This window comes from Mustela erminea, chromosome 13, assembly GCF_009829155.1.
Source record: "Mustela erminea isolate mMusErm1 chromosome 13, mMusErm1.Pri, whole genome shotgun sequence".
NCBI lineage: Eukaryota > Metazoa > Chordata > Mammalia > Carnivora > Mustelidae > Mustela > Mustela erminea.
Window position 1 is genome coordinate 76,753,951 of NC_045626.1, and position 21,968 is coordinate 76,775,918.

The window sequence follows — 21,968 nt, forward strand, 5'->3', positions numbered from 1 at the left end:
TAAGCATCATTCCTTCTAGTCTTGGAAATTGATGTCGGGGGGTATTTTTAGGAAATGAACACCATGAGTCCTGAATACTGATTAACAAGCACTGATTATTTACTCTGTGCCAGATTGAACTACATAATATATCCTCTGAAGTAATATATCCTACCCCTGTTTCCTTATCCCCAGGGCTGGGGGAGAGAGACCAAAAAAAAAAAAAAAATCCCTTTAACAATTTTTTTTTATAAGATTTTATTCATTCATCTGGCAGAGAGCAAGAGAAAGCACAAGCAGGGGGAGCAAGCATAGGGAGAGGGAGAAGCAGGCTCCCCGCGGAGCAGAGGGCCCTATATGGGGCTCCATCCCAGGACCCCCGCCAAAGACAGATGCTTAACCGACTGAGCCACCCAGCCTCTCCCCTTTAACAATTTTTCAATGAGCATCTGCAGGGTGCTTATTAAAGGAAATGGAATATACAGTGGCAGAGATTTATTTTTTTTAAAGATTTTATTTATTAATTTGACAGAGAGAAATCACAAGTAGACGGAGAGGCAGGCAGAGAGAGAGAGAGAGGGAAGCAGGCTCTCTGCTGAGCAGAGAGCCCGATGCGGGACTCGATCCCAGGACTCTGAGATCATGACCTGAGCCGAAGGCAGCGGCTTAACCCACTGAGCCACCCAGGCGCCCCGAGATTTATTTTTTTATAAAGATTTTTATTTATTTATTTGATAGACAGAGATCACAAGTAGGCAGAGAGGCAGCAGAGAGAGAGGGGGAAGCAGGCTCCCCGCTGAGCAGAGAGCCCGATGTGGGGCTCGATCCCAGGACCCTGAGATCATGACCTGAGCTGAAGGCAGAAGCCTAAACCACTGAGCCACCCAGGCGCCCCGTGGCAGAGATTTAAATGAAAAAACGGAATTGTGAGTATTCTCAATTAGCGATTACATCCCAGCAGCCACAGCGTCTTCACAGTGCTTAGCACATCTCACACGCTCATTAAATAACTGCGAAGACATCTCTTGGCGCCAAGGTTTGCGGCAGTCGAGGAAAAGCCACGTGGTTATATTTACCTTTTAAGATCACGTGATCCCGAGCTCAACCCCGGCATTTCCTTGCCCGCAGGGATTTCAGAATAGGAAATGTGATTGGGTATCTTTTGGACACGTGGTACCCGGTTCCTCCTTTTTTTCCCCTTACACTGGGGAAAAGCGGCCCAGCCCCCGACCCACCTCCGCGCCGTCCAGGCTCTGACCCCGCCCCCTCGCGCGTTGGCGTGAGCCGGCGCAGGCGCAGGCGCAGTGGTCGGTAACGGTTGCTCCAGCCCACGTCAGGGTGAGGTGCCGGCGACGGCTCCTCGCGCGGCTTCCTGGGTCCTCGGTGCGCTGTTCTCCATGGTCAGAATCCGGCGGGAAGGAAAGAGTGGGCGGGCCGAGTGTGAGAAAATAGCGAACTCACGTGGGTATGACGTTGGGGTCCACCTTCCTGCGGTGCGCGTGCCTGTGGGTGTGTCGGCCCCACACGCGCCCCTTCCTCCCCAGCCCCATAACGGTTTCCGGTGGGGAGCTGCTCCAGGGCTGCCATCCCGGAGAGGGACGAGGGGGCCGGGAAGCTAGGGTGCGGGGAGCCAAACCGGCGCGAGGAGAGAGGCGAGTGGATGTTGGGCGAGCCATGGGCTTCTGTGCCCAAAGTCCCCATTTTCGAAGAGGGAAACAGAAGGTGAAGGGATTTGTAGCTCTGACCTCCGGTTGAATGCTCCCCTTTTTCCCGCCTGGTGCTTGCCTGTTCATCGCTCAGGACCTAGTTGGGGGTCACCTCAAGAAGTTTCTTGAGTCTTGCCCTTCTTCGCTCCCAAAGTGCAGTTGCGCAGTCACCTCACGGGGCTTCTATAGATCATTAAAGAAAGGGAGTTCAGAACTGGACGGACTGGCTTTGGTTACTGGCCGGGTCACCCCAGGTGACCTTGGGCTAGTCACATAAAATCTCCAAGCTTCAGGATCTTCATCTTTCAAAAGAAATAATAGTGTGCAGATCATAGGGTTGTGGGAATTCGGTGAGCCAACGCCTTGTAAAATGCTTCCTACAGTGCTTGTTCCATAGTAAATGTTCCATAAATAACTATTTTCCCAAGGGGAAGGAGAGGCAAGGATACTCTTTATTTTCTTTTGAAAGGCTTTATTCTTCAGGTAAGACTTGGCTTTTGTAATCTTCTGAAAAAAGAGGACAGACACACAAAAAGGAATGTAGCTCTGGAAGAGACCCATGCGAGTCTAGTTGAAGTCTTCAGTAGAGGACAGAGTTTTAGCCAAGTGGTCATGGCTGACATTTGCTTACTGTGTGCCAGGCACTGTGCTAGGAGTTTCAGATGCATCCCTACCTTTCTTAATCTTCCTAAAAACCCAGTGAGGTAGCTACTGGTATCCTCATCCAAAGGGACTGGAGATTAATCACTTGCCCAAATTCACATAACTAGTAAGTAGCAAGACAGGGACGGAAATCCAGGTCTTTCTGTATCTTAAGAGTTTCAATCTATATCCCTTTTCTAATAGAGGAAACAGACACACACTCACTCTCCTTTCTTGGACGAGATTAACTCCCCCCCCCCCTTCACAAAGTGGAATTTATCTGTTTAGTGACATAAAGATTAAATAAAAAATCTGGATCTGAGCACTATCTGGAATCCCAAAAAGGATAATATATCTGGAATTAACTATTTCAATTAACCGATAACTTATACCCCCTTCCTAGGAGCAGGGATTTTAGCACTGAAAGTCCTGCAACCCAGGAAACCCCCTCAGTACTGGGCAATCTGGGACAGTCAGTACCCTACCTAGGAGTGTTGAATTTCCTATTGGTCCTTAATGGATCCTCTCAGGAAAAGTTTGGCATTCACTGACTGAAGACTGACCCTTACGCATGGCCAAGCATTTCTTACTGGGTTAAGTCATCGAGTGAGCTGATAATGTGTTGTGAAATACTTTGCATAGTGTTTGGGATATAGTGTGCTCAATAAATGTTATTATTTAAGGGAGAGCTAAAAGATAATTTATGACAGTATAAAAGAAGGAATATAAGTTAGTGGGAAATTGGTTTTGAGTGTTGTGTACTTGTTTGCCTTTGTGACTTCTACTTACTAAAACTGTGATAGCAGAGCAGAGCCATAAAAGCAGTTGAGGAAGGTCATGCCCACAGCTACATGCAGCTACAGCTAGAAGGCTGTAACTGGGGCAGTGACAAACTGATAGCACCCACTAGTCAGTTTGTTATTCCAACAGAGGACACTTATAGTGGGTTAGGAACTGCCATGCTGGTAAAAAGCAAAAAGTGAGATGTGAGATCTTTGCAGAGTTTGTCCTGGTACAAATTTTGGGGGAGCAATTCCACCTCAGGAGGAACTATGAACAAAATGAACATTCCTAAGGTCCTGAAGACTTGGTTTCATGAATCATGCCAGCATTAGGAGGCAGAGCCTGCCTCCCTCCCTGGCAACCTAACCTGCTCTCCAGGGCCTGCTGCAGCTTAATCATTCCTGGTATCCTTGGCCAGTTGTACTGCTGGCTTCTAATTCAGGCTTCTTTCTAAGCATAAGCCTCAGACAAATAGGCAGTTGTTCAAAAAGAAAAGAACTGGGAGGAAAGTCTTGGATCTAGTCCTGGCTCTGAAACTATGTTGTATGGCCTTCAGTAAGTCTGGATCTTAGTTTCCCTCAAAATAAAATGAGGGGGATGCATTTAATTTGCTCTCATTCTGTCTCATCTCATGCATGAATCTGTGACATTCTGTGGTAGAGAGTAAGGATGGAAAATAGCACATTTTCTGTGAGCCACTTGAAGCCAAGAGATTGTATCTTTGTCGCCTTAGTACCTTAATATAGTATCTGTAACTGATATAGTAACCCCTGATGAAATTTGGGGATGAGAATAGCTTGAGATCCGAAAGACCCAGATCTGAATACAATTACTGGTACTGACTTTTGGTAACTGAGCAAATCTGATTCAAAGCACCTTAGGATCCTCTGCAAAAAAGCTGAAATGAGATTTACAACAACCGTACACTCTTCCGAATAAGGGGCTATGGGAAAACATACAGTTGTGCAGATGAAAAGAACTCTGTTGGTTTCAAGATCCTGGATTATCCCTGTTAACTAGAATTTACTTCCTAGGCAGGTGCAGGATGAACATGTATTCCTTGCCCTAATTTTAGACAAAAGACTAGCTAGAAAAGGCTATGACTCTTTCATCCGCTTTATTTTTTGATGAGATTGTGCTGAAAGCTTTAGCCTGGTACAGGCTTGCTGCCTTACTTGGCAGAAACAAATCAGTTTAAGAGCCCACATGTTTCCTCTCTACAGACCAGGTTCAAGGCAAATGTCTCATTCTGGCAGCTGAAATCCAGCAGAAATCCTCAGAGAACTGTGTCATAAAGCCCATTCTCTTTTAGCTGATTAAAAAAATATAAACCTACAGCCCACATACCCAGTGTGCTATTAAAAATATTCCTTTATTCCTTCGTTCATAAAAAATTCACTCATACCATTACTCATCTTAAAAAAATATATCAAAATGTTTCAGTTAGAGACACTTAACCATTTGTAATTATAAATGAAGTCATCTTCTTCTCCCCTCCCCCCCCCCACCTTAGTGAGATTCCTGGGTTAGCTAGCACTCCAGAGACTGTTCTGGCCTACATTATTTCCCAAGCTGTTTCTTCCGCCTGGTGAGATAAAGAGCAAATGAGGGCAGTTTTCCCTATCCAGAGCAGCCACTGCTTTGAAAAAGTCTGTCTTCAGGGTCAAATCTCATCAGTCACACTCAAACCTGCCCAGTTCAGAGAGGGGCTGGAGAAAGATGTCAGTTTGCTGCCCTCTACAGGCTGCATTCAGTGAGCTTTGATTAGGTAGAGGAAGAAGGGAGGAATCCTTACCACAGATCTGAAAAGAAAGGAAACAAGTTAATGCTGAATAAGGGGGGTAATGGTTGTGAACATCAGCCTATCATTCAAAAAAAAAAACAGCATCTGGGGCGTGTAAAGATGGCCACCACATCTAGTTAAGTGAAAAGGATAAGATAAAACATGAACAACCTTGGGGCGCTTGGGCGGCTCAGTGGGTTATGCCTCTGCCTTCGGCTCAGGTCATGGTCTCAGGGTCCTAGGATCGAGCCCCACATCAGGCTCTCTGCTCAGCAGAGAGCCTGCTTCCCTTCCTCTCTCTCTGCCTGCCTCTCTGCCTACTTGTGATCTCTGTCAAATAAATAAATAAAATTAAAAAACAAACAAACAAACAAAAAAACATGAACAACCTTGATTCAATTTTTGTAAAAAAAAGATTTGGTTATACCAGAGTGTTAAACTTTGGTTATCTTGGTGATGGGATAATGGGTGATTTGTATTATATTCTTTTTACTTAATTGTGTCATTTTTTTAAAAAGATTTTATTTATTGGGCGCCTGGGTGGCTCAGTGGGTTAAGCCGCTGCTTTCGGCTCGGGTCATGATCTCAGGGTCCTGGGATCGAGTCCGACATCGGGCTCTCTGCTCAGCGGGGAGCCTGCTTCCCTCTCTCTCTCTCTGCCTGCCTCTCCTTCTACTTGTGATTTCTGTCAAATAAATAAATAAAATCTAAAAAAAAAAAAAAAAAAGATTTTATTTATTAGAGAGAGCACAGCAGGGGGAGTGGCAGACAGAGGGAGAAATAGGCTCCCTGCTGAGAAAGGACTCAAGTCCCAGGACCCTAAGACCACAACCGAGCTAAAGGCAGCCACTTAACCAACTGAGCCACCCAGGCATCCCTTATCTGTATCATCTTGATGTTCTCTAATAAATATGTAGTATTCTGGTAATAAGAACCTAGTTTAGGGGCACCTGGGTGGCTCAGGGGGTTAATCCTCCACCTTCAGCTCAGGTCATGATACCAGGGTCATAGGATCAAGCCCCCATCTGGCTCTCCACTCAGCAGGGAGCCCCGCCTGCCTCTCTGCCTACTTGTGATTTCTGTCTCTGTCAAATAAATAAATAAATAAATAAATAAATAAAATCTTAAAAAAAAAAGAAGAAGAAGAAGAAGAACCTAGTTTAAAAAAATGTTAAAAAGCCGGCAGCTGGGGAGGGGGGTTGCTCCCGGGTGGCTCAGATGGCTATGTATCTGCCTTCGGTTCAGTCACAATCTCCAGATCTTGGGATTGAGCCCCACATTTGGCTCCCAGCTTAGCAGGGAGTCTGCTTCTCCCTCTCCCTCTGCCTCTCTGCCTGCTTGTGCTCTCTCTTCCGCCCTCTCAAATGAATAAATAAAATCTTTAAAAAAAAGTTGGGCGGGGGGCGCCTGGGTGGCTCAGTGGGTTAAAGCCTCTGCCTTTGGCTCAGGTCATGATCCTAGGGCCCTGGGATCAAGCCCGGCATTGGGCTCTCTGCTCGGCGGGGACCCTGCTTCCCTTCCTCTCTCTCTGCCTACTTGTGATCTCTGCCTGTCAAATAAATAAAGTAAAAATCTTTAAAAAAAAAAAAAAAAAGTGTGTGTTGGGGCGCCTGGATGGTTCAGTCGGTTGAGCTTCCAGCTATTGATCTGGGCTCAGGTCTTGATCTCAGGCTTGTGGGTTCAAGCCCCATACTGGGCTCCACTCTGGGGTTGGAGGCTACTACTTTAAAAAGTTTGTATGCTAAGGGGGTTTCTTTGGGGCTAGTAATGTTCTGTTCCTTGATCTAGATGCTATATGTCTTCATCAAACTGTCTACTTATAATACATGCTCTTCTCTGTATGTATAGTATACTTCAGTTAAAATCATTTTTGTAAAGTGCTTATACAGGAACTCATTCACTCAAAACTCAAAATGGGGCAGCAAGTTTGGAAGGTAGTTTGGCAGCTGCATACAAAACTAAACATACTTTTATCATATGATTCAGCAATCTTGCTTCTTGCTATCTACCCTAATGAGTTGAAAACTTATGCCCAGCAACTTAATACATAATTGCCAAACACTTGGAAACAACAAGATGTCAGTAGGTGAATGATAAATACTGTGTGAGTGCCCAGGACAAAGGGACATGTTGGACTCTCTGTACTTTCTGCTCAACTTGGCTGTGAACCTAAAACTACTCCAAAAATTAAAGTCTTCTTTTTCCTTTTAAAGATTTTATTTATTTGTGGGGCACCTGGGTGGCTCAGTGGGTTAAGCCTCTGCCTCCGGCTCAGGTCATGATCTCGGGGTCCTGGGATTGAGCCCCGCATCAGGCTTTCCGCTCAGCAGGGAGCCTGCTTCCCCACCCCCCTGCCTGCCTCTCTGCCTACTTGTGACCTCTCTCTCTCTGTGTCAAATAAATAAAGAAAATCTTAAAAAAAAAAAAAAAAGATTTTATTTATTTGTGAGAGAGAGCAAGAGCACACAAGCAGGGGGAGTGGCAGGCAGAGAGAGACACGGACTCCCCGCTAAGCAAGAAGCCCAACAAGGGATTCGATCCGAGGACCCCCCAGGATCATGACCCAAGCCAAAGGCAGCTTCTTAACCTACTGAGCCACCCAGGTGTCCCAAAGTCTTTTCTTTTTTAAGTGGTTGTACTTCTCTAGCAATATACTAAAAACTATTGAAGTGTACAAATTAAATGAGTAAACTGTATGGTTTGTGAACTATATCTCAACAAAGCTTAAGTGGTTGTATTCATAGATTAAAATGGATATGAAGTACAACACATGCTACAGTAGGGATGAATCTTCAAACTATTATGCCACGTGGAGAAGCCAGACACAAAAGGCCACAGATTATATGAAACGTCTAGAACAGGCAGAAATAGATTAGATGTTGCCAGGGACCGGGGAATGGTGGTGGGGTTGGGAATGGGGAGTGACTGCTAATGGGTACAATGTTTCTTCTTGGGATGATGATATTCTGGAATTAGACAGTGGGGAGTAATGTACAACTTTGTGAGTGTACTGTAAGACAACTTCCAAAGAGTGAACTTTATGGTACATGAATTATGTCTCAATAAAGCTGTTATCTTTTTAAAACAGGGGAAAGAAAGCAAGGGCAGATTTTGAAAGATTATCTGGGTGGTTCAGTCAGTTAAGCATCCAACTCTTGATTTCAGCTCAGGTCATGATCTCGGAGCTAGAAGATTGAGCCCTGCCTCTGCTGGAGCTGGGCGTGGAGCCTGATTAAGATTCTCTCTCCCTCGGGCACCTGGGTGGCTCAGTGGGTTAAAGCCTCTGCCTTCAGCTCAGGTCATGATCCCAGGGTCCTGGGATCAAGACCCGCATCAGGCTCTCTGCTCAGCGGGGAGCCTGCTTCCTCCTCTCTCTGCTTGCCTCTCTGCCTACTTGTAATCTCTGTTCTGCCTACTTGTAATATGTCACATAAATAAATAAAATCTTTAAAAAAAAAAAAAAGATTCTCTCTCCCTCTAATTAATTAGTTAACTGATTAAATAATTATATGGATTAGATAGAGAAAGATAGCACATACACAGAACTAAAAATCATAGTCTTTCAAACACTATAGCTTAATGCACATTAAAAAAATGAGTTTTAATTAAGGGGTGCACAGGGGGCTCAGTTGGCTCAGCAACCAACTCTTGATTTTGGCTTAAGTCAGGATCTCAGGGTCAAGGGACTGAACTGGGAGTGGGGCTCCACCCACACTCAGTGGAGAGTCTGCTTCTCTCTCTCTCCCTCTCCCTTTGCCCCCCACCCTGGCTCACACTTTTTCTCTCTCTAAAATAAGTAAATAAATCAGCGGGTTAAAGCCTCTGCCTTCGGCTCAGGTCATGGTCCCAGGGTCCTGGGATTGGCCCCGCATAGGGATCTTTGCTCCGCAGGGAGCCTACTTCCTCCTCTCTCTCTGTGCCTGCCTCTCTGCCTACTTGTGATCTCTGTCTGTCAAATAAATGAATAAAATCTTAAAAAAAAATTATTTTTCAATTAATGGGACACCTGGGATGGCTCAGTTCATTGGGTGCAGACTCCTGCTTTCAGCTCAGATTATCTCAGGGTTGTGAGATCAAGCCCCAAGTCAGCGGGGAATCTGCTTGAGATTCTGCCCCTCTCCCTCTCCATCAGCCCCTCCTCCCAGCTCGCATGCCGGCACTCCCTCTCTTCTCTCAGATAAATAAATAAAAATCTTTTAAAAATAAATAAATAAAAATTTATAATAAATAAATAAATAAATGAAATAAAAAACAAATTTGTTTTAATTAAGAATAGACATACATTAAGAAGCCTAGAACTTCTGGGGTGCCTGGGTGGCTCAGTGGGTTAAGCCTCTGCCTTCAGCTTGGGTCATGATCTCAGGGTCCTGGGATGCGGTTCTCTGCTCAGCGGGGAGCCTGCTTCCCCCGCTTCTCTGCCTGCCTCTCTGCCTACTTGTGATCTCTGTCTGTCAAATGAATAAATAAAATCTTAAAAAAAAAAAGCCTAGAACTTTATTTTGTTAGTGCTCTCGGTTGAATGGGAACTGGAAACTGTTATCTAAAAAAGCATTTACCTTTAACAGCAGGATTAGAGTGAAAGTCTGTTTCTGGCTCAGGAGCATCAGACTCTGGTCAGTATGGGTCTATCAAAGGCAGCAACTCTCCACAAGGAGAATCCAGTTTCAGACATGCCAAGTCGTCCGACCGTGTGGGCCCAATGTTAAGTATCGCGATTGGAAGCTTCTTCTCTCGGGCAGTGAGGATAAACCTGTAGCCGGAGTACACCTTAAAACAAGAAAACACAGGTGAGAACTCTCGATGCAGGAAGAAATAAACCAAATACGGAGCCTCTCCGGAGGTCTCCATCCCAAGTCGGATACCTGCAAGGACGATCCCACCACCAAGAGGGAGTCGGCTTCTTTTACACGCCTGCGCACAAAGTCAACCTTGTCAGGGTTCACTGTGTCCCCGAAGAAAACGACGTCTGGTTTCAGGGGGCCTCCACATCGAGCGCAGGATGGGACCTGAAAGCTCTGCACCTGCTCCTCTGTGAGAAAGACGTCGCCATCAGGAGCCAGGCCATGGGCCTCAGCACTCCAGGTGGGGTTCAGGGCTTCAAAACGCTCCTGCAACGCTCTGCGGGGAATCTTTTCACCACAGTCCAAGCAAAGGACCCTGAAACCAAAGAAGCTGACTCAATGGTTGGTTCCGAGGAGGCAGGAAGCTGCCAAAGATGTCTCATCTCCAACCATTTTTAACTCCTCCAACAGCGCTTGCCATTCCCAACGTGGAATCTTTTCCCCATGTTAGGAATACCTTCTCGTGACCTCTAAGTACCACCATTTCTCACTTTCCTTCTACTGCCAACCCATAGAACAAGAAATGTATATCTGTTTTCCTTACTCAGACTCCTTGCTTACCCTGTCGGCTCATTTTTATATCCTTAGACAACTGCAGATGACTTCCTTAGTGCCCACACCCATGCTTTTCCCTCTCCTCTCCTTCTCTGGGGTGATGGTCGCTGTCTATCACCGTCTCTTTAAAACACTCTTCCCCCTGGTGTCTTTACCCAGTGTCTTCTGTTTCTCCTTTTTTTTTTTTTTTAAGATTTTATTTATTTATTTGACAGAGAGGGGGAAGCAGGCTCCCTGCTGAGCAGAGCCTGATGCGGGGCTCGATCCCAGGACCCTGAGATCATGACCTGAGCCAAAGGCAGAGGCTTAACCCACTGAGCTACCCAGGCGCCCCTCTCTTTCTCCTCTTACCTCTCTAATCATGAGCTCCACGAGAGCGAGAACTTTGAGTCCTTTGACCACTGTGCTATGCTCGCCACTAGAACAGTGCCTACAGACAGTGGGCATTCTCTAAATAGCTGCTAAAAGAAAAAACAAAAGACGGTTTAGTTGGTTTCTTCTCTACTCCTCAATCTTCCAGCCAGTTTTCTTCTACCTTCTCCACCCTGGGAACTCTCCTTTTTCACTGCCACGATGCCTCTGTGCTGACAGTCCTTTCCCCGTACAGGACTCCACTCCTGGCCTCTCTCCCAAACTCCAAGTCATCTTGACTGTCCTGTCCAGCTTACCTCTGTCTTCACCCACCTTCCCCAACTTCTCCAACACTGTCCTTTCTCCAGTTACTTGGGCAGGAACCCTTGGAAAAACTTGTTACTCATTTTGCTCCTTTTTATCTAGTCAGCCTTCAGATTATGTTGATTATTTTACTTAAAAGGCTCCCTATGAGGGGCACCTGGCTGGCTCAGTTGGTGGAGCATGTGATTCTTGGTCTCAGGGTTCTGAGTTCAAGCCCCACCTTGGGTACAGAGATTATGTAAAAAAAAAATACAATCTTTAAAAAAAAAAAAAAAAAAAAAGGGTGCCTGGATGGCATAGTCAGTTTAGCATCTGACTCTTGGTTTTGGCTCAGGTCATGATCTCAGGGTTGTGATATCAAGCACCATGTTGGGCTCCACGGTCAGTGGGAAGTCTGCTTGAGATTTTCTCCCTCTTCCGCCCCCAACTTGTGTACACACACACACACACACTCTCCCTCAAATAAATAAATCTTTAAAAAACAACTAAAGGCCCCCTACGAAATGCCAAGAAGTCTTGGATTTGTTTTAAAACATTTTAAGAGACAAGGAGAGAGAGGGTAAAGTAGACATGATAAAATCTTTATATCTGAGTGATGGTAAATGGGAGTTCATTATGCTACTTTCCTTTTAGGGACATTTGAAATCCTTATCATGCAAAGAAAGTTTTAATGGACCCATGGCCATCATTAGCTCTTGAATTCCCCTGATACCACCTGGGTCTAGGTCCTTTGGGCTGACCTCCCTGAGTCCTTCTAATTCTGTGTGGCTTTCCTCAAGTGCTATTTTTATCATACTGCTTTCTTGCTCAGAAACCACTAATATTCCCCTTTGGTCTCTCACGACAGACCCAAATTGCACTGCACTATTTTCAGATGCACCCATGATTTGAGTCTAGCCTTCCCAGACAATCTGATTTCATAGTAACTCTCCACATAGGCCAAGCCAGACTCCTCTGGGCTCTGCAAGTCCTCTTCATTTAGAAAGCCCTCTCCCTTCTTTCGCCTAGTCAGAACTGAGCTAGGCTTGGGGCGCCTGGGTGGCTCAGTGGATTAAGCCGCTGCCTTCGGCTCAGGTCATGATCTCAGTGTCCTGGGATTGAGCCCTGCATCAGGCTCTCTGCTCAGCAGGGAGCCTGCTTCCCCTTCTCTCTCTGCCTGACTCTCTGCCTACTTGTGATCTCTTTCTCTCCGTCAAATAAATAAAATCTTTTAAAAAAGAAAAAAAAAAAAAAAAAAAAGAACTGAGCTAGGCTTAAGCCCCATCTTTCCCATAAAAGCCAAAAGTTACTCCAAACTTTCCTAAATCTGTTTCTCTGAACTTACAAAACATGCCTATCAAGGACCACATAATTTAATAATTGTGTGGAGTTGTTTGTTAAACATGTTCTTTTTGGATCCCTCCCCCAACCCCAAAAAGATCACAAAGTTCTCATATATAAAGTAGACCATGTTTTATACGTTGGCTTGGACTCCTCCCTACCACCAAGTAGCACATGACATGTTGTGGGCGCCCAATAAATATTTTATGATTGGCAAGATCTCTGGGGCTTAAAAATAAGGAAATGGGGGACGCCTGGGTGGCTCAGTTGGTTAAGCAGCTGCCTTTGGCTCAGGTCATGATCCCAGCGTCCTGGGATCGAGTCCCACATCGGGCTCCTTGCTCAGCGGGGAGCCTGCTTCTCCCTCTGCCTCTGCCAGCCATTCTGTCTGCCTGTGCTCGCTCTCTCCCGCCTCTCTCTCTGATAAATTAAAAAAAAAAAAAAAAGGAAATGGTTTCCAATTAGCTTCAAGTTATTGCCAGGGCTACATGTCTTCCTTCCATCAGTATTACTGGGTTCTGACTATATGCCAAGCTGTACTGTGTTCTACGTGTCTAGGCACCAGAGATCTACTGGCTTATAGCCTGTGCTGTTGGCACTTTGCTCATAGTCCCCGCAAGACACCCTATAGGCCACTTGCACACAGTTCCCTTGTAAACAACTTCCTGCATCTCTCTTAGGGTATTCACTGGCCAAGGAAGCCTCCTCCAGAGTTGAAGAGTCAGTGTTAAGGACTTAATTCCCCTAAACTGGCCCTCAACCAGTGAGGGATGGGACATGATGGACAAATGCCCCAGCTTCCTTGACTTTCAGTGAGACAGTTCTGAAGCTTGCCCTGGACAGAGGGTTCCTCAAAGGATTGAGGCTCAGTTCCCCAAAGCAGCAACCCATTCCTTAATTTACCCTTTTCTTGGCTTTTCTTCCCTACCCTGTTTCATTTCCCCACTGAGTTTGTTCCTCTGTGAGTTTGCTGGGATCGACTCCAAAATAAACAGTTTGCTCCAAATCCTTTCCTCAAAGGCTAATGAAAACCACAGTGATCAAGACAGCCAAGGTCTCTGCTCTTATGGAGCACACATTGCTGCATTCAAACTATTTGGAACTTCCTGCACCTGTGCATGCATCCGTGGAGTTCTGTCAGGCGCTGACTCCCTGCTTTCGTGTGCAAGGCATCCACATTTTGGGTCACCAACCAGTACAGCTTTCCAAGTCGCTCCCAATTGCTCAAAGCCCAATGTGCAGGGTTAGGCTGGAGGGAGGAAAATCGAGGCCAGCCTACAAAGTTTCTCGCCCAGTACCGCTGGCGGACTGGAGCACTCCGTAGAAAATCCCCGTGCTGAATGGGTTTCTTGTCAGTGCGGGCGTAGAGTCCCACCTTTTCTGACCTGTAGTCTGGGATCCCCGACTCGGTGGAGATTCCTGCCCCGGTCATCACTAGGAGTCTCTTGGAAAGAGTGATGAAGCGCTGTAACTCTTTGACCTTCTCAGGGTCCAGAGGAGGACTTGGTGGCACAAATAACCCAACGGATCCATGTGAGCACTGCCGGCTGACGTTCACCACCCAGCGGCTTTTTGCTGCCCTGAAAGTCAACCCACAACTCATCCTCATTCTAGAGAAAAAAAAACCTGATGTGAGAAACCGGGTTTTAAAAAGAAAAGCAACCAAAAAACCCAAAACAAACAAACAAAAACAACTACAAAAACTGAGGCAACCATCAACCAATGAATGAATAAATAAAATGGGGCATATCTATTCAATGAAATGTTATTTACCTATAAGCATGAAGTTTTTTTTTTTTTTTTAAGATTTTATTTATTTGACAGGCAGAGAGTGAGCACAAGCAGCGGGAGCAGTGGGCAGAGGGAGAGGGAGAAGCAGGCTCTGTGATGTGCATGGAGCCCAAAACGGGACTCGATCTCAGGTTCCTGGGATCATGATCTGGGCCAAAGGCCGAGGCTTAACTGACTGAACCGCCCAGGCACCCCACGCATGAAGTTCTGATATATGTTACAACACAGATAAACATTAAAAACATTATGCTAAGTGTAAGAAGTCAGCCAAAAAGGAAAAATACTGTATGATTCCATTTATATAACTTGTCCAAAGTACACAAATATATAGACAGTAAGTAAATTAGTAGTTGCCAGCGACTAGAAGGAAGAATGTATCAGAACCTTAGTGTTTCAGGGCACCTGGGTGGCTAAGTGGATTAAAGACTCTGCCTTCAGCTCAGGTCATGATCCCAGGGTCCTGGGGATTGAACCCCACATCCAGGCTCTCTGCTCAGCAAGGAGCCTGCTCCCCCTGCGTGCCCCCCTCCTCCCCGTCTCTGCCTGCCTCTCTGCCTACTTGTGATCTCTGTCAAATAAATAAGTAAATAAAATGATTTAGAAATAAATTTCTTATAAGGGGTTCCTTAGTGCCTCAGTTAAGCATCTGCCTTTAGCTCAGATCATGATCCCAGCGTCCTGGGATGGAGCTGTGGGTTGGACTCACTGCTTAGCAGGGGAATCCGTTTCTCCCTCTCCCTCTGCCCCTGCTGCTGTGCTCTCTCTCTCTCTCTCTTACCGTCTTTGTCAGGTAGATAAAAATCTTTTTAAAAAAATTTCTTATAGATTTCAAAATATTAATGGCCTACTCCCAATATATTTTTTAAATCCTTTAATAGCTCAATGTTATTCCATCTAGACTACATCTAAAGAGTCTCCATTGGAGGACTACCTTTATTTTTTTTTTTAAAGATTTTATTTATTTATATGTCAGAGAGAGAGAGGGAGAGCGAGCGAGCACAGGCAGAGGCAGAGGGAGAAGCAGGCTCCCCGCCAAGCAAGGAGCCCGATGTGGGACTCGATCCCAGGACGCTGGGATCATGACCCAAGCCGAAGGCAGCCGCTTAACCAACTGAGCCACCCAGGCGTCCCCGAGGACTACCTTTATAATTTTAGTTACTAACACACCTTGGGAGACTGTGTGTTCCATAAACCTACTTCCCATTTTCTAAATAAGTACTTCTTCATAAACTAAAGAGCACATTTCAGGGGTGCCTGGGTGGCTCAGTCGTTGGGTGTCTGCCTTCCATTCTAGTCATGATCTCAAAGTCATGGGATCGAGCCCCAGGTCGCGCTCCCTGCTCAGCAAGAAGCCTGCTTTCCCTCTCCCACTCCCCCTGCTGTGTTCCTCCTCTCTCTGTCCCTCTCTCTACTAAAAAAAAAAAAAAAAAAAAAAAAGTAACAAAGAGTGCACCTGAATTCTAGTTTGCTAGGTGTTGAAGTCGTTGCTCAGACATTTCAGACTTAGCTTTTTATGGCTCCTTATTTATTAATGTAACTAAGCACATGCACATCTTTTATTCTATCTCTCCCATATTCTATTAGTGTATCCTCAATCGCAAACACCGCTCGCTAGTGGGACACAGCAGAATAGTGGGGTCTGGGGACGCCTGGGTGGCTCAGTGGGGGACGCCTGGGTGGCTCAGTGGGTTAAAGCCTCTGCCTTTGACTCAGGTCATGATCCCAGAGTCCTGGGATCGAGCCCCACATCAGACTCTCTGCTCGGCAGGGAGCCTGCTTCCACCTCTCTCTCTGCCTGCCTCTGCCTACTTGTGATCTCTCTCTCTCTCTCTCTGTCAAATAAATAAAGAAAGAAAGAAAGAAAGAAAGAAAGAATAGTGGGGTCTGGTAGGACATTCTACCCCAACTTTCTAGCTGTAAAAACAAGGTTTTAACATATTATCTAACATAGTGCAGAAATTCTCTAGTGATCACACCCCGTATGTAAACATTATTTTATGCCTGTCTTTTCTTTTTTTTTTTAAAGATTTTTATTTATTTGTTATATAGAGAGAGAGAGATACAGAGCGCAAGCACAGGCAGACAGAGTGGCAGGCTAGAGGCAGAGGGAGAAGCAGGCTCCCTGCGGAGCAAGGAGCCCGATGTGGGACTCGATCCCAGGACGCTGGGATCATGACCTGAGCCGAAGGCAGCCGCTTAACCAACTGAGCCACCCAGGCGTCCCTTTATGCCTGTCTTTTCAGATCCAGGTTCAGGACCCTGATTTCTCTAGACATTCCACAGCAACACGTGAACGGCTAAACAAATCTGGTCTGGATTCCTGAGACCAAAGGGCTGGGGAAACCCCTCTGAAAACACGCTCTATTAGAACTGCAGCTCCCTGCCAGGTTCCACCAAAGGGCAGAGAGTTAAATAGTACCCCTTACAATATACCCCTTACAACAAACCCCTTCAAGAAACCCGAAGCTCACCCAGAACACACTCACCTTTCACAGCTTAAACGACACTTTACGACTGACTACTTTTGCATTTGGGGAAATGTAGTTCAGGAAGAGGAAATGCTGCATAAAAACTACAAGTCCCACAATCCTCTGGGCTTCACAGTTTAGAGGCCCAGATTGTCTAGAAGCGCCACCTGTCTGCGTTTCAGGGTCAGAGATTTTGAACCTTGGTTCGAGATGGGCGGCTGTCTTCTAAACTAACACAGTGTTCCTTTGAGAGAAACGGTTAGATTTTCCACACCGGAGTGCTAAGCGCAAAATAATACATCCAAACAGCACTAAGTTAGGAATTCATTCTTAAGATAGAAGCTGTAAAGGTGCCCGGGTGGCTCAGTCCTTAAGTTTCTGCCTTTGGCGCAGGTCATGATCCCAGGTCCTGGAATCCAGCCCCGCATGGGGCTCCCGGCTTAGCCGGAAGCCTGCTTTTTCCTCTCCCACTCTCCCTACTTGTGTTCCCTCTCTTGCTGTCTCATTCTCTCTCTCAAATAAATAAATAAAATCTTTTAAAAAATAGAAACTTTAATAATGGATTTAGACTAGATTCATACTCAACTTTAGTGATTATGATCCTTTGCACTCACCATGAGGAAATCAAGTTTCCACCTTGCAGCAGTTTGTGAACAAATATCTGAAAAACTGATGTTTTTGGAGTTTATATGAACAACTAGCTCCACACATAATATACAGGGAATAGTGTGTTTGCCCACTTGGCTTCTCCAATTTTATTTCTCCTTCTTTGTTTTTATTAAATTAACCAACACAATGCCTAGGTCTCACTTACAGATATTCTGATTTAATTGGTCTGGGGAGATGCCTGGGCATCAATCAGTTTACAAAGTTCCCAGTTGTTCCTAACATGTAACCAAAGAGAACCTTTGTTCTCTAGCCTCACCTAAATAAGTTATCAATTTGTGTTGAGAACATTATCAAAGGCCAGCTAACCTGGACCTTGAAGATCACCTAAGGAACAACTTCACCCATTTTAAGATAAACTGAAGCCCAGAAGAGTATTTTAGAAGTTGGAGTCAAAGTTTGACTCCTGATCCTCTCACTGAATGTGTGGAGGTAAATATTGGTAAAGTCACCCAGGTTAGTGTTTGAGGGTAGGACCTCCAGCAACAGCTCAGATAGGTCACCCTGCTGGGATAATCACCTGACATGACAGCCTTTTGTGCCCTAGTTAACCTGACCACACTGGCTGAAAGAAAGGCCCAAAATATAGACTGGAAATTCTTACTAAGTCAAAAAAATTGTAATCAGCAATATTTTCTGCATTTATGGGTATCTGACCAAAACCTATTGAAATGGCAAAACACGGACATTCCCCCAGCCACATTTTATTATGAAAAATTTCCAACCCATATTGTTTTCTCAGTTTGCCAAGTGGAATGAGCATCATTTATTGCGAGACTGCCTGATACAGGGCGATTGTGCTTTTAGGCCCCAAAGAATCTCATGTTCCAGGGAGAAATTAGCTGACTTTTCAATTTTTCTTAGTGCTGGAAACTCATCCGTGGAGAATGAAATCACCCAAGGCAGCTGGTGAAACACACAATTTCACCACACCAGGAATTCAGTGACTAAGTCTTTGATTTGATCAAAGTAAAACAATCTAAAATTAATCAAGTTGTTAATCTGCCCCCGCCCCCGCTAATTTTTCTTACCCTATGGAAAAAAATTGACTATACATCGGCATCAAACAGGACTTTTAAAAATGTCATTTTTGCATCTAGGTGATGACTGTTCACTGAAACAACACTTTGAACATTTCATGTTTGAATTTTTTTTTTTTTTAAGATTTTATTTTTAGAGGTGTTTAAGCACCCAACATTTGATCTCAGCTCGGTTTCTTGATCTCAGGGTTGTAAGTTCAAGCCCTGTGTTGGGCTCCATGCTGGGCGTGGTGCCTACTTTAAAAAAAAAAAAAAAGATTAAATTTTTAAGTGACCTCTACACCCAAAGTGGGGCTCAAACTTAAAATCCTAAGGTCAAGAGTCTCATGCTCTAGCGACTGGGCCCACCAGGAACCTCTCATGTTTGAAAAAAAATATTTTTTTAAGATTTTATTTATTTGACAGGCAGAGATCACAAGTAGGCAGAGAGAGAGGTGGAAGCTCCCTGCTGAGCAGAGAGCCCTATGGGGGGCTTGATCCTAGAACCCTGGGATCATGACCTGAGCCGAAGGCAGAGGCTTTAACCCACTGAGCCACCGAGGTGCCCTGAAAAAAAAGGTTTTTTTAAATTTTATTTATTTGTTTGACAGACAGAGATCACAAGTAGGCAGAGAGGCAGGCAGAGAGAGAGAGAGAGAGGAAGGGAAGCGGACTCCCCACTGAGCAGAGAGCCCAATGCAGGACTTGATCCCAGAACCCTATAATCATTACCTGAGCTAAGGCAGAGGCTTTAACCCACTGAGCCACCCAGGCACCCCTGAAATTTTTTATAATAAAATGTTGGGGAGCACCTGGGTGGCTCAGTCAGTTAAGCATCTGCCTTCCGCTGGGGTCATGATCTCAGGGTCCTAAGTCTTTGCATCAGGCTCTCTGCTCAGCAGGGAGTCTGCTTCTCCCTCACGCTCTGCCCCTGCCCTCCTCATGCTCTCAATCTTTCTCACAAAGAAATAACATTTTTGTAAATAAATAAAAATTTTTAAAATACAGTAAAATATTAGGAAAAACATCACTTTCTTGGAGACTGCTTTTTACATCTTAATGGGTAGCAAAAAGTAAAAGTATGTTAGAGAATATAGTTCAGGGAAGAAAGAAGTTCAGACATAAGTTTCTGACAGCTTTCCACTTGCCAAGGACAACAGGCAGTGGGAGCGAAAATTACTTCAAACTTTGTAAACTATGAACATTTCCTTTTTTTTTTTTAAGATTTTATTTATTTATTTGACAGAGAGAGAGAGATCACCCGTAGGCAGAGAGGCAGGCAGAGAGAGAGAGAGAAGAGGAAGCAGGCTCCCCGCTGAGCAGAGCGCCCAATTCAGGGCTCTATCCCAGGACCCTGAGATCATGACCTGAGCCGAAGGCAGAGGCTTAACCCACTGAGCCACCCAGGTGCCCCTAAACTGTGAACATTTCTATGAAAGTAGCCTTCTTCAGACTCTTCTCTCTGAATTAATGTGTCCAACAAAATACCTTTTGGCATTAGGGACGCCTCAGGGGCTCAGTGGGTTAAGTCACTGCCTTCAGCTCAGGTCATAATCCTAGGGTCCTGGAATCGAGTCCCGCATTGGGCTCCTTGCTGAGCGGGGAGCCTGCTTCTCTCTTTGCCTCTGCCTGCCACTCTACCTGCTTGTGCACGCACTCTCACTCTCTCTGACAAATAAACAAAAATCTTAAAAAAACAAAACAAAACAATCTTTTGGTATTAAAAAAGAATTACCCCCCCCAAATTACCACATGACTCAGAACTTCCAACTATACACAGAAAAGAGTTGAGGGGCTCCTGGGTGGCTCAGTGGGTTAAACCTCTGCCTTCGGCTCAGGTCACGGTCTCAGGGTCCTGGGATAGAGCCCTGCATGGGGCTCTCTGCTCAGCGGGGAGACTGCTTCCTCCTGCCTCTCTGCCTACTTGTGATCTCTCTCTCTGTCAAATAAATAAATAAAATCTTAAAAAAAAAAAAAAAGAAAGAAAAGAGTTGAAAACAGGGACTCAAACAGATACTAGTATGCCTCTGTTTGTAGGAGGATTATTCACAATGCCAAAAAGTGGAAGCAATGCAGATTCATAGAATAATGGATGGGTAATAAAATTCCAAACAATGGAATACTAATCAGATGTAAAGAGGAATGAAATTCTGATATATACTACAACATGGATAGACCTTAAACCATTACCCTATGAAATAAGCGTCTCTCTGGCTCAGTGGGAAGAACATGCAACTTTTGATCTATGGTGGTGTATACGTTGGGTGTAGACATTACTTAAGTAAACTTAAAAAAAGTAAGTAAACTTAAAAAGTAAACTTAAGTGAGTAAACTTTAAAAAAAGTAAACTTAAAAAAAAAAAAAATAGCCAGGGCACCTGGGTTGCTCAGTTGGTTAAGTGTCTGCCTTCGGCTCTGGGATGGAGCTCCATATGGGGCTCTCTACTCAGCTAGGAGCCTGATTTTCCCTTTCCCTCGCACCCCTCCCCAGTCTGTCTTGTGCTCTCTCGTGGGCGCTCTCTATCTCAAATAAATAAATAAATAAATAAATTCTTTAAAAAAAAAAAAAAAAAGCCAGACACAAAAAATAAAATATTGTATGATTCTGCTTATATGAGATACTTAGAGGAGTCAAATTTGTAGAGACAGAAAGTAGAATAGAAGTTGCCAGGGGCTGAAAGAGGAAGGAATGGGTAGGGGAGTTAGTGTTTAATGGGTACGGAGTTTCAATTGGGGCGATGGAAAAGTTTGTGAAAGGTGGAGTAATAGTTGCAAAGAATAAACGTACTTAATGCTACTGAATTGTATACTTAAAAATGGTTAAAATGGTGAATTTTATGATATATGTAGTTTCTTCCAATTTATGAAAAAAACTATTTTGGAGATGATAGTACGCGGTGAATCGGTAGCCAAGTGAACACACGCTGACACAGCCCATTTTTCATCGGCCCCAATTCACTCTATGAATGAAGCTATTAGTATGTTCCCTCCCATAATGCTTTGCTTCGGCTCCATCAAACCTTAGTTAAGTGAAATCAAGAAATAACCTCAGAAATAGCTTATGCATTTTCGAGGGATCCTTATACGGTTGTATAATTTTCAATCAAATAAGAATTGATGGTTTTTCTATGAGACTCAAACTCGCATTTCTGAAATAGGAACCTTACCTATTGGGGATAATGATTGGGGGCGTTACTCTTTAGCTTTGCGCAGTGGCAGTATCGTAGCCAATGAGGTTTATCCGAGGCGCGATTATTGCTAATTGAAAACTTTTCCCAATACCCCGCCGTGACGACTTGAAATATAGTCGGCATTGGCAATTTTTGACAGTCTCTACGGAGACTGATTTTCTTGGTTTAATGAAAGTGTTTCTGTGTTGGTTGTTTCTAAACCCCGTAACTTCGTACGTTGGTGTGGTTTTTGGTTTCTTTTGGTCAATATTTTTATTTCTGCCCTAGTAACGTTCGAGATTGCACAAATATCTCCTGAGACCTTTGCCCACCTGGTCCTCTGAACCTCCGCCGGCAGTCACTCGTCTTTTTCTGGTTCATTCCTTTTCCCCGCTTTCAAAACCGCCGCTCAGGTTTTTTAACTCAAAATTCAGGTCTAACCTGGTCATGTCTGTGATGTCATGATGATTTGCATAAATTACCCAGCATCCCCTGCGAACGCATTCTCAATTCCAAAATCTGAATGTTCGACCCGAGATGATCCAACAACCACAAGCCTCCGCGCAGACGG

General features: G+C 44.8%; 1 protein-coding gene and 1 non-coding gene across 4 annotated transcripts; one reads left to right on the top strand and one right to left on the bottom strand.

Annotated features, from left to right (window-relative positions):
• Positions 1-1,701: 1,701 nt before the first annotated feature.
• Positions 1,702-21,825, bottom strand: SIRT4 (sirtuin 4). 3 transcript variants are annotated; one of them, XM_032309080.1, is made up of 5 exons: positions 21,730-21,825; positions 13,397-13,894; positions 9,756-10,050; positions 9,450-9,660; positions 1,702-4,912 (listed from the first exon to the last, which is right to left on the bottom strand). In XM_032309080.1, exons 2-4 carry the CDS (start codon positions 13,891-13,893, stop codon positions 9,508-9,510), a joined length of 945 nt encoding a protein of 314 aa, XP_032164971.1. In that variant the 5' UTR covers position 13,894; positions 21,730-21,825; the 3' UTR covers positions 1,702-4,912; positions 9,450-9,507. The 3 variants fall into 3 exon arrangements, with proteins under 3 accessions (XP_032164971.1, XP_032164970.1, XP_032164972.1); XM_032309079.1 differs by lacking the exon at positions 21,730-21,825 and adding an exon at positions 16,562-16,621; XM_032309081.1 differs by lacking the exons at positions 1,702-4,912; positions 21,730-21,825 and adding an exon at positions 16,562-16,621 and having other exon boundaries at positions 9,333-9,660.
• On the top strand, positions 21,429-21,569 carry LOC116572590. The gene has a single exon (XR_004278428.1). It is a non-coding gene; the product is annotated as a U4 spliceosomal RNA (small nuclear RNA).
• Positions 21,826-21,968: the final 143 nt, after the last annotated feature.

Coding starts and splice junctions, on each gene's coding strand:
- SIRT4 (XM_032309080.1), bottom strand. CDS start 13,893: ATGAGGATGAGTTGTGGGTTGACTTTCAGGGCAGCAAAAAGCCGCTGG. Junction 10,051..13,396: donor CTCCACGGATGCATGCACAG/GTGCAGGAAGTT, acceptor CTTTGGTTTCAG/GGTCCTTTGCTTGGACTGTG. Junction 9,661..9,755: donor TGGTGGGATCGTCCTTGCAG/GTATCCGACTTG, acceptor TCTTGTTTTAAG/GTGTACTCCGGCTACAGGTT.